Raw genomic sequence first — 12,254 nt, forward strand, 5'->3', positions numbered from 1 at the left:
TGCTACCTTTTTTTATAATATCAGGTAAGTTCGCACCTGTTAATAGAAGATTGGTATCATCAGCATAATTGATCATGTGAGCAATGTTTATATCTGCTATAACCTCATTAATATCGTTAATAAATATAATAAATAATATTGGACCGAGAATACTACCCTGTGGGACACCCATAGACACATCTAAAGCATCAGATCTTGCCGTTTTGTCTTTTTGATTCAGTTCTACTATTTGCTTTCTATTTTTCAAGTATGAATTGAACCAGTCGTACGATTTTCCACGAATTCCATATTTATAGAGTTTCCATAATAAAATGTCATGATCTATGCAATCGAAGGCTTTAGATAAATCCATGAAAACTCCACATGATAGATCTCCTTTGTCCATTGCTTCTAGGACTTCATTGCTGAGATACATCAAAGCAGTTTCAATTGACTTATTTTTCAGATAGCCATGCTGATTATTAGAAAACAATTTGAAGTTTGTAAAAAATTTGACTAATCGATTTACCATTGCTATTTCAAAAATTTTTGATATACCTACATGTTGAAAGACTGATTGGCCTGAAGTTGGAAATGTCCGACTTATCCCCATTTTTGTGAAGTGGTTTCACTATCGCTATCTTCAGTTCATCTGGAAAAACTCCTTCCTCAAAAGATTTATTGATCAGGAAGGTCAGAATACATACAATCTCATGAGCACAGCTTTTCAGTAAGTGTAGTAAGTGTATGGGTACTTCATCAATACCTGTGCTTCTCTTGTTCTTCATTTTGTTTATTATTGAGAGTATCTCATCTTCTGTGACAGGGTTCAAGAACAGAGTGTTGCTGTAAAAAGCTGTAGATCTTTCAAAGCCACTCACTTTACCAATATCCTTCTGTGTAGACAAGAGTTTAGGAGCAGATTCGATGAAGTATTTGTTGAAGCTATTGGCTACCTCGCATGGATTATCGTATTCAAATTGTACGGTTTGGGATGCACCTGTCACTTCTCTAATAATTTGCCACATCGTATTGGATTTATTATCCGACTCAAAAATTTTATTTTTATAATAGTCATATTTTGCAGATTCCAAGTGATTGATGTACTTTCTCTTTATCTCCTTATATGCATTTTTATAATCAGGATCAATTTTAGAAACGGATTGATAAAAAACAAGTTGGTTTTTCATTTGTGAAACCTCAGGTGAATTGAAAACTTTACTTTCAATACGCCGTGATTGTGTCATCGGCGAAAATGTTGAATTCTGCACGGACAGGATAACGAATAAAGATTTGGAATGGTTTACGACCCTACCTGTATTCGGGTGCTGGGCATCCATGCGCTATACATATTAATGCTGCTCCCTCATCTTGCGATACGGTGACTGCTCCTGAATTTTCTACAATGACCGGCGGTACGATGCCTCGATGTTCTGGAAAAACAAAGGAAAATATCATTTTCTCCATAGGGTAAAAAGTGTTGAATGAATTCGAATGTGGGTCAACAATAAAAATAACAAATCCAATGCAATATAATGCAATTCCTGAATGTTCTGCTGGTATGACCAACATATACCTTGGGACAAGTTTCACGATTCAATTCATATATTCCTGATTTGCCAAATTTGGATGTTGGAATTGTTCTCTTAGATAATTTGATTCACAGCCAGTTTTCAACTATGCCCCCTTACTATATGTGAAATCTCCAATTTGTCTTACCTGTTATTCTAACATTCGCAGGACTGCTGACCACAACCTGCCGACTGAGGCGATGCATTGTCCTGCAGCGGTACGTCGGAAACTGGTCGCTGAACTCTAGGTTATGGATGAGCAGCTCTCCCGAGGGAAGTTGATGGAACTTTCCGTCTGAAACGTGAGGCAGTTAATTTCCGCCGGGTGGACATTTCACAGTTTCGCAATACAGGGCGACTTCCATTCCATCATTAATGAGAAGATAAATTTGTATGTTATTTGTTAATAATAAAATTTATACTTATTAACAAAATTTCCACATACAATTCCATAATAGTAGGCACTGAATTCTTAGAAATGTTATTGGATTATCACCATTTTTTCACCATTATCACCATTTTTTCTCATCTGTTTAGTATAGTTTTCGCACACCACTGCAGGAGGCAGTCATTTCTGAGAATTTACCACCTACTATTTTAGAATTATAGTTTACAAATATCGAACGTTACGTTTCCGCCACAGATGGCGTTGTGTGATGAATTAGTTCATACTAATGTACTAATGTAATCAGGTTGGCTGCAACTAGAGACACAGGTCTTCTGTTTTTATTCGCAGCTTCTCATACAACGCAGCTAAATTCTACAATCTCCTGCCCAGTGAATTCAGATCCTACACGTTAAAAAACTTCAAAAAAAGACTCGAAGATCATTTATTTGAGTAGTTCACTTTCTTCATGCTGACCGTGGCTTATGCGATTACACAAAAGATTTGGTGACTGAATAATAAAAATTTTTTGAAAATATATGTATGTATGTACTGTAATTTTTTTTATTAATTTCAATTTTTTTTGATGATTGAGTTCAAAAACAGCTTTGCTGACAGGTCAATATTTTTTTGTATAATCTATATGTTTTTACTTCAGGTGAATAAAGACGTTTTATTATTATTATTTTTTTTAACCGCGGTTTGCGCTGGTCAGGCCCCGATACATCCGGGAGGGCGCGCCAGCATTATCAACCAATGACCACCCCCCCACAACGTGGGGAGTGAGTGATCATTGGGTCCAAGAATCGTGCCCTGAACAAGCGCAGTGAACCAAGAATGACAGCCTTCTGCATCTGTCCGGCTAAGATTTCTGCCTTAGTGCGGCAAGCCGGTATGATTTTAAGATTCGAGAGAAGAGAGGGCATCATTCCACCAAGGACTCCAATAATCAGAACAACCATCTTGACAGAGTAGTCTGAAAACTCTATGACAAATATCGTTTTGCTCTGGTAGTCGAGATGGACCACATCAGGCTTATCAACTTGTATGAGGGTGGGAAACGAATAGTTCCAATAAATTTGGCACTTCTCGCGTTCCCCACAACGGATTCAATATCTCCCGGAGCGTAGGGCGACACCTGTGTCTCGTAAGGTTGCCGTAGATGTAATATAGAACTCTTTGGGTTGTGTTATGTCGATGGATATAGGCTGACACCGCATATGCTGGACATGCTGATAGCAAGTGCTTTAGGGTCTTGGGCTCCTCGCGGCAGAAACCTCTATACCCATCACGTGACTGCGGTAGACTCCTTAGTCTACCACAGTTGAAGACACCATCCTGGCAAGCCACGATGAACCCCTGAGTTTCCGACTTCAGCCCACTCGACCTGAGGAAAGCAAAGGTCAAGCGCTTTGATAAGCCAAGGTCTCCAATGTTATTGAAGAAAACCTCATGCATTGGCTTATACTTGTGTTTCCGCATAAGTGAGTGATCTCTGCCGCTTCTATGTGAGCTTTTTGCTCAACGGGTTCCAACTCGGTGACAAGGTTTGTTCTGGTTCAAACATTCGAAACTGTTTGGAAACTGCGCGAAACATGATGCGTACAAACAAAAAATCTCAAACAGTCCGAAATAGTCTCGGACACTTGTTTAAACCAGAACGCTTTTGAGGAGACCACTGTGCCACCTATCGTATATATGAAGACGAGAAAATAGTATTGACCATGTTCATTTTGTTATGTAACGTATCCTTATAGTCAGTTCAAATGTTATCTGTTTAAAAATCTGTTTAAAATCTGTTTTTTTAAACAGATAACATTTGAACTGACTATAAGGATACGTTACTACCATCAAACATCAATTATTCAAATCAAATAATTAAAACAACATCCTAGCAAATAGCCCAAACAAATTTCCACATGAATGCGCATGAGCAACGGGAACAGTTCTCAACAGTTCAGCCTCGAGAGCAAGAACGATTCGGGACGGTTCGAAACAGTTTAAGATCATTTCGCAGTCGAAACCAGAACAGAGGATTCATCAGTTCGAAATTATCCTCAATAAACCAGAACGCTCTATATCAACTGCGCATGATCCTGACGTCCTAGAACCCGAATTTCGTAGAACCAGAACAAACCTACAGAGTTGTGGTCACCTCGTTCAGTGTCGAAAACTAAACCGAGTTCATCAGCTGATGGGGCAGCTGCCCTAAAGAGGAATGCTCCAATTTCAGCTCTCTCATGGTCACGGACCATGTAGAGACGGGGATCCGAACTCCTGATGACTTTACAGGCTATATCCAGTACCATTCTGTCATGTAGACACTCCAAACTCCTTATTATCATCATCATTATGATTATTATTATTATTATATCTTTTATTGCTCTCAAGTATCCTTCACTGAATGTTCCAGATCTCAGAAAAAATGTGGTACAGACGAAAATAAACAGTTATATTCTTTCCATGAGTTAGTTCTTCGATGCCCATTTTCTTCTTGTCAGATGACACTAGCTTATCCCTTACGGAGAATATTAAAGAAATCAAACCTTCTACAGACCAGCACTGGGCATTCGCAAAATATATTAATTTCTTTCCGTTTATCTTTGTCATGACATTTCGTATCGGTGATACCGGAAGTCATTCATCACATAGCTTTCCGAAAGCAAGTCTTTTTCGCGATGACTCCGTTACTTTTTCCTGAATAGTTTTATCTAAAGAAATGAACTTTAAATGTTCAAGCCAGTCTCGGATATACCTACACAGTAGGTTGAATGGACTGGCGCCTATCAGAAAACAACTAATCTCCTGGCTAATACCACGAACGGCGTTGGATTATATCCGACAGGCGTCAGTGCAGGAATCTTCACAGAAAATTTCCTGCATATGCAATTGGCAATGCAACTGAAAGAGTCGACCCTCAATTTTGGAACGCCGTTCGTGGTATTAGCCAGGGTAGTAGTTGTTTTCTGAACATTTAAAGTTCATTTCTTCAGATTTGTTTACTGCCTCACCAAGCATAGCCCAGTGACTAATAAGAAAAAAAAGTGAATAGTTTTTTTGAACTTGGATTTTGTTTCTGCGACTCTTACGTCAATAGTGAAGCATCAGGTCAACATGATAACATAGGCTTTCCCGGCGGGAATCACGTTCAAAGGAGAGAGAATCTGGGCTGGTGAGGCGTGTTCGAATGGAATTTGTAGTAATAAACGTTTCGTCTTCTACTGCGGCAGACATCGCCAGTGATATATGCATTGTCTGCAAGGATGAAGCTTATATATCGAAGTCTTGGCAATGAATGACTTGATTCGATTTGGAATCATTATGGTCCGAGGAGCAAGGACCTTTGCTATTCCTAAACCTCATCAAATGCTCATACATAGAGAAGGTTGAAACCAGAAGATATCGGAGTGACATTCCTAAACGTCTTTGAGGCGTTCGACAGAGCCTGGCACGATGCACTCGTGGCCAAAATGACTAACTTTGGCCATTTCTGAAAACAAGAGTCCCACAAGGCGTGTTTCTTTCTTCTTTACGAACTTGTCTCTTCGTAGATAGACAACTCCAACAAGTTGTCTCTCTACAAGAATAATACAGCTCTGCTGGCAATATCTACCAAATAGGGGCTAGTTACCTATAGAATAATTGCAACAACAAGTGGGCAGAATTGGGGAATGGGGCAACCACTGAAAAAGTCGTATCAACCCTGACAAAACTTGGAGCGATACCATTCACCTGGAGAAAGGTAAACCCGGAGAGACTCGCCATCTTTATTGTACAGAAGATTATTTGGACAAACAAAGCAAGATACTGAGGAGTTATCCTCCCAAAAAAACTTACTTTGAGGTCCCATTAACACAAAGGCAGGGATGGTGAAAACCTATCTACACAACTTCGACAGACTCCATAATCAAAGGTTCATGAACGTCTGCTTGCGGATGGCCAAGAATGCTCTTTGATACATACTCAACCGTTAAATGTACCAGGAAGTGGATCACAGCACCCAGTAAGGAGATGTCCTTTCGAGAAACCACGCCATAAACATCTTCGAAAAAATTCAGGCACAACCTGACCTACCATACACTGAGCAGGAACTATAGTGCCCTTCAGATAAGTGTGCATATTCTTTCAAATATTCATTCATATAAATATACTGTGGACATTAATCGTTCTTACTTATAACTAGGTCAACCATGTTTTGCTTATATTGCAAATATATTTATGTATGATTTGTAAACTATATCGTCATTCGACGAGTTGTGATTCAATAGTCAATAGACTGAAGTGAACACTCCATCAGTCTTTAATTTCAACCATTCCATAATGAATAAACCTTCACATGGCGATCCTGCAAGGATCGCCATGTAAAGGCCAGGAAAAGGACGAGCCAGGAACCATTGGTGATTACACCAACGCCTCAACAGCCATTTGATATTACGTGTATAGACACCATGGGGCCATTTCCTAAAACATCAGACGGTAATTATTATGTGGTTACAGCTCAGTGCGAATTGACAAAATACGTTGTTATTAGCGCCTATACCTAATAAAGACGCTTTAACTGTCGTAAGGGCCATAGTTGATAACTTCATTTTGATTTACGGTCCTATGCGCGAAATACGGACTGATATGGAAACTGAATATAAAAACGAAGTATTAGAAACAGTGTGTAAACTACTAGATATCCAACAACAATTCTCCACTGCCTACCATCACCAGAGTATAGGTGGCTGTGAGAGAAATAATCGGGTACTTAACGAGTACGTTAGAAGGTACGTTAACGATTCACACAAAGACTGAAACAAATGGATACAATTTTATAGTTTTTGTTACAATACGACCCCCAGTATTATATATCATAAATATACCCTTCGAATTTGTTTTTGGAAGAGGACCCGAACTGAGAAACGCACTGACTGACAAAATAGACCTAGTATATAACCCTGACTCATATTATCTAGAGCTCAAACATCGTTTACAAATTTCTCACCAGAGAGCTAGAGATTTTTTGATTAAGGAAAAACGTAAAATTGAATATGATCAAAATTCAAAATCCCTCAATTCAAACCCTGGAGTTTGGTTACAATAACAAACGAAAATAGATCAAAGTTTGATAATTGGTAAATGCCCATACTCAATCGTTAGTTGTAATAATGTAAACTGTAAACTAAAAAACCTTAAAGACAATAAAATTACGACAGTGCATAAAAACAGAGTGCAGTTATATATATAGTGAAAGAAAAACATAAATAGTGCGTGGTTCAGACCACTAACGCTAGTTGCACACACACCGATTTTGGACGGCCAGTATAAAATCGGCCGATATTTTATTGGTAGCGGGTGCTTGCACACTCACCGGATTTTTATCGGTCAAACAATCAGTTTCTTTGTTGTCGTAATTAGCACGCACTACCAAAACGAAGTTAACAATTTCACCGAGCATTCGAGACTGGAATGGTCGGTAAAAAACCGGTGAGTATGCAAGAGTGTATTTAGTCATGTACGCCACTACTTCCCGGTACTGCCAGCGATACAGTGGCAGTGGACGGCTGCTCACCGGTATTTTACCGGCGACGATCACCGGTCAGCGTGTATGCAAGGTCCCGTTCCCACATGTGGTTCACTATTGGAATTTGGACGACCGGTACAAAGTCGGCCGTCCAAAATCGGTGTGTGCAACTAGCGTAAAGGTAGATGTAGATATCCATCAGGTTAAAATTTACTATTTGAGCTCTTGCACACAGTAACCGTATGGGAAAGATTATATCTCAGAGCACTCAACCCCGGGAGGAGCATGGTAGGTGGCGGTGGCCTGAAGAAACTATTAATCAACCAGCCAAAACTGTTTCAGTTCGGTCCAAGTCAATTTCCATTCCTAAAGAACTTTGATTCTATTATTGAGGAACGCTACATCTAACTTCTCAATTTCAGCATCACATCACCTTGAAATATTTCACAAGTTTATTACGAGTTAAATTCGCGTTGTTATCACGCCGGCGAACATTCATCGATCGTCTCGCGAAAGTGTTCGAGAGGAAGTAAATTACTTATGTTTATTAATAGGCGACTGAGCTCGTAAGTCAACGGACCGAATTCCGGAGCAAAACCCTGTTTAGTACAAGACTAATTCCATCTGAGAATAAATCCTCCCTCCGTCAGATATGAAGGTAATATATTGGATTAGGAGGAGGCGGTTTCTGATTCGTATTGCGGAGTCAAACCACGGTGAAGATTATTAGATATTTAATTAGTGATCCGAATACTGTTTTGAATAATTTATTGTGTACAAAGTGAGTGATTGTTTCACTTATCAATATGTTTTATGGTTACACAAAATGTTTTAAGTGTTCAGTATTCTTTTTTAAACAATGATTTCCCAAACTTTTACTGGCAAAATATTCAGTGTGAACTGCTTTTAACGTTAATTGAACCATTTTGAAGGTTTCGTGGTCTTCTAGTCATAACTTGAAATATAATCAAATCATGTAGGTTAGGTTAGGTCAAAAGTGAGTGGGTCTATTACACCCTTCACCGCAACCCGCAAGGGTTTATTGTGGCTCACACCTCGACCAAATAAACCCAGCTTCTTAACGAAGCCGACTAGTTTGTATGGTCTTTCTGGTCAGATGGTGGCTCTTTTGAACTCTAAAAGCCTAATTCGGTCCCCAGTGGGGTAGGCACAAAATATGTGCTGTTCTGTTTCATCATTTTCAAAACAGAGGCGACACACACTGTCTTCCGACAGTCCGAGTTTCTGCATATGATAATTCAAATGACAGGGACCTGTAAGAAGGTCTGTTAGACATCGTAGTTCATCCCTACTGTAACTCGAAAACTGTTTGGTATCTAGCTTCAAAGGGTGAATGAACGCCTTGGAGGGAGACAATTCTGGAAAATTCTGCCAGAAGTCCATAAATCCTTTTTCCATCCAGGTGTTGAATCTTCGTTTGGCAAAGCCTAAAGCGATGCCAATGACAGGTTCTGGTCCGATGAAGCTGCTTGCAGCACCCTATTGCAAGATAGTCATCAGCTACATTGCCTTCCAGGCCAGTATGGCCAGGAATCCAGATCAGAGACAATCTGTTAAGTTAAGTCTTCCTATTGAGGAGAGTCGTTTTTGGCAATTTGCTACCACTTTAGACGTTGCTTGATAGAACCCAAGAGCTACCAACGCCGCTTGACTGTCCGAGAATCTGTTTAAAAAAAAATCTGTTTTCCCGTTAACCAGCTGTCGCACCCCTACGAACGACAATCCTCAGAAGTCGAAACTTGTGCGAACTAAGGATTAACGAGGTCTTACCTTTTAACGTGTGATTCCTAACACGGAATATTTTCATTGACTTGTGTGTAACTTTGGATTCCGCTCAAAATACATTCGCATTGGTTCCTAGGCAGAGTCTGCGACTGAAAATACCTGCACCGGAACCAGAAGGTGTTTTCGATCAATCAGTGTACCAACAACTATCTGCTCAAATCATGTAACTCTGAGCATGAAACATTGATTTTATTTCAATCTATGTTCGGTCAAAAAAGTATCTGTTTTAGGTGGGTAGGTCTGAAGCGATCCTATAATGCAACTCCCAAGAGTTAATTGTGGCTAATTTCTATTCAAACTTGGCCAAATATATCGAGTTATTGTGAGTTGTCGATTACTTCATGTGTTGATTATTCTTTGAGGTAATCTGAAAATCTGCGCGGCAGGACCAATACAGTGCTCTACTATCATTGCCTGAAGTATTGAAGGTCTTTATTGATTTTCGAGATTCTGTATGACTGGAAAATGTCACATCTTGATAAATTCACAAACCTAGATTTCTAATTTTATCAGAAAGTGTTAAAGGACCCCCTCCAATTTGAATGCTACCAAAGTTTTCTGCAAGGTTCCATTTTGGGACCTTCATTATTCATGATGTATACTGCAAATCTGTCAGAATGTCTATCTCATTGTCAATCTCATTACTATGCAGATGACATGCAAATTTATTACACATTTCATCCAGAAAACGTGAATGAGGCATGCTCTATTCTCAATGAAGACCTTAATAGGTTGAATAACATTTCAAAGGATCACTGTCTGCTAATCAATCCTGTCAAGTCCAAGCTATTGATTTTTGGTAACAGGAACAACAAGAATAAACTTGATCAAATTAACATTAAAATTGGTACAGAAGACATTGAAGCCGTGAGCTCAACAAGAAACTTAGGTGTAGTTCTGGACACAGAGTTGAGGTTCAGTGCACATGTAACGAAATGCATCAAAAATGCATATTTTTACCTCAAACTGGTATCAAATTTTTCAAAAATTTTAGATGTTAAAACAAAAAAGATATTGTGTGAAACCTTAGTGTTGAGCCACTTTAACTTTGCAAATATGGTGTATTACTCCAGTTTAACCAATCACGATCAAAATCGTATTCAGATTGTTCAAAATGCATGTGCCTGGTTCATTTATGGAATAAGGAAACGTAATTCAATTTCTCATAAAATTAAAGAATCGAATTGGTTAACTATGAAACAAAGATGGTTACTACAGACAAGTTGTTTTATACATAATGTAATTCAAACGAAAGTACCTATTTATTTATACAACAAACTTTTATTCAGACACGACGTTCACGCATTTCATACCAGATATCGATACCGCCTTACCCCTCCAATACACCATACTTCACTATACCAAAGATCGTTTCTTTATAATGTAACTAAGATCTATAATGCCATTCCTGACTCGTTAAAAACCATGAATAAATCTGTTTTCAAGTACTCACTGAGAAACATGTTATTTGAGGATAGACTTCAAATATGAGTGTTGTGCCACGAAAGCAAGAGTTAAAAGTCTGATCAATAATAATTGATGTGCTTTCTGCCTTCAAGCCTCTCCCATTGTTTTCTTGTTTTGTTTTTATCACTTCCTTTGGAACCTTCATGATCTAATTACTGTTAGCACCCTAGCATTACTCTGATTCTCATTCACGCAGTTAAAAACATTTATATTACTATTATTTTTGATTTGTGAATAATATATATTTTTTCGTGACTTCAAGTTACACTTGTAAAGCCTGTGAACCTCTAGATTTAGATTGGTTTTCTCTTCTCTTATTTTTTTTCTCTCTTTTCTCGTTCTCTTTAGTTTTGTTTTAAGGGTTGAATGGAAGAGCAGTCACCAGTATACTTGGATAGGGGCGACTGAATTCCGCCCTTACACACTATTATGGGATATAGTATTGTATTATCGTATTATAATTAAGTGTGAATAAAGACATATTATTATTATTATATTATTATAAATTTTTCTCTTGCACACGTTCTACCAAAATTGATTGCAACATTTCTATTTGAAACCAATTCCAGACAATGGTTTATAGGAAATTGCTCAAGATCAAAATTTAAAGCACTAATAACCTGAGAGTACTATTCAGGTTTTAATGACAAATATAATTTTGTATCATCAGCATAATAGTGCTGCGTGCAAGATGGAAAGGACTCAGATTAGGTTGGGTTAGGTTAGGTCCAAAATGAGTGGATCTATTCGACTAACAGGACTTGCAAGTATACAGACTGAAGAGTAGAGGCCTCAATACTGACCCTTGTGGTACGACTTCATAATTTTAAAAATTTTGAAACTCTTCCACCATATATTAGTGGCAGAGTTCTATTTCTTAAATAGTAAGATGAAACTTTGAAAGCTTTTCTGCTGATCTTTAAAAAATTCAAAATAGTTGAGAAAAAAATTTGTCTGGGCACTGAATCAAGCAAATATCAAAGAAGAATTCCAATACTATTCGTTTTTCCCTCAACATTTTCTTCCTATCAGATGATATTTTTATACAAACAGGATGAATTATAACATTGAACGATTGAAATTGAAATACTCAGTTAAAATTCTACAAAGTGTTAAAAAAAATAACAAATAAAAAAAATCATTGAGAAATTAACAAACGTTGATGGTCATTTCTATGAACATCGGACCAATTTCAGTACCATACTGTCAACACTCATGTTCTCACTTATTGATATTTCGAACCTGTCTATAATTTCCATCATTCTGAAGTATATTGTCGTCGATTCCCATCACGTAGGAATACGTTCAGAGTCCCGAGAACATGAAATGTAAAAAATTGGTTTCGTTTGGAATGTGTTATTTTCACCGTGAAAATATAATGAGTTTCAGTTCAGCAGAAGAATTTTCTTTTCAATCGAATATTTCAAATAAACTCCGCGTTGCCTTTGTTGGAGTTCTGCAATAATTGACAAGTACGTCTGACTTGATAGAACCGAATACCTATATATTTTGTTGAAAACGCGATTCGATATATTGCACG

At 38.1% G+C, this 12,254-nt stretch overlaps 1 protein-coding gene across 5 annotated transcripts in view; it reads right to left on the minus strand.

The window, feature by feature from the left end:
- Dscam2 (Down syndrome cell adhesion molecule 2) overlaps positions 1 to 12,254 on the minus strand; it is a 521,384-nt gene that overhangs the window by 102,445 nt on the left and 406,685 nt on the right. For all 5 annotated transcript variants that reach the window (XR_012465668.1, XM_074176354.1, XM_074176353.1 and 2 more), the window contains exons 4-5: positions 1,699 to 1,845; positions 1,295 to 1,412 (exon numbers count right to left, since the gene is read on the minus strand). Coding sequence is in view for 4 of the 5 variants with exons in the window: in XM_074176354.1 (XP_074032455.1) it covers positions 1,295 to 1,412; positions 1,699 to 1,845 (265 nt within the window). In the remaining variant the exon portion in view is untranslated. The remainder of the gene's footprint in view (positions 1 to 1,294; positions 1,413 to 1,698; positions 1,846 to 12,254) is intronic.

The sequence above is a fragment of the Leptinotarsa decemlineata genome, unplaced genomic scaffold, assembly GCF_025532065.1.
Source record: "Leptinotarsa decemlineata unplaced genomic scaffold, Ldec_3_MD MMD2_tig00001719_RagTag_RagTag, whole genome shotgun sequence".
In the NCBI taxonomy this organism is placed as follows: Eukaryota; Metazoa; Arthropoda; class Insecta; order Coleoptera; family Chrysomelidae; genus Leptinotarsa; species Leptinotarsa decemlineata.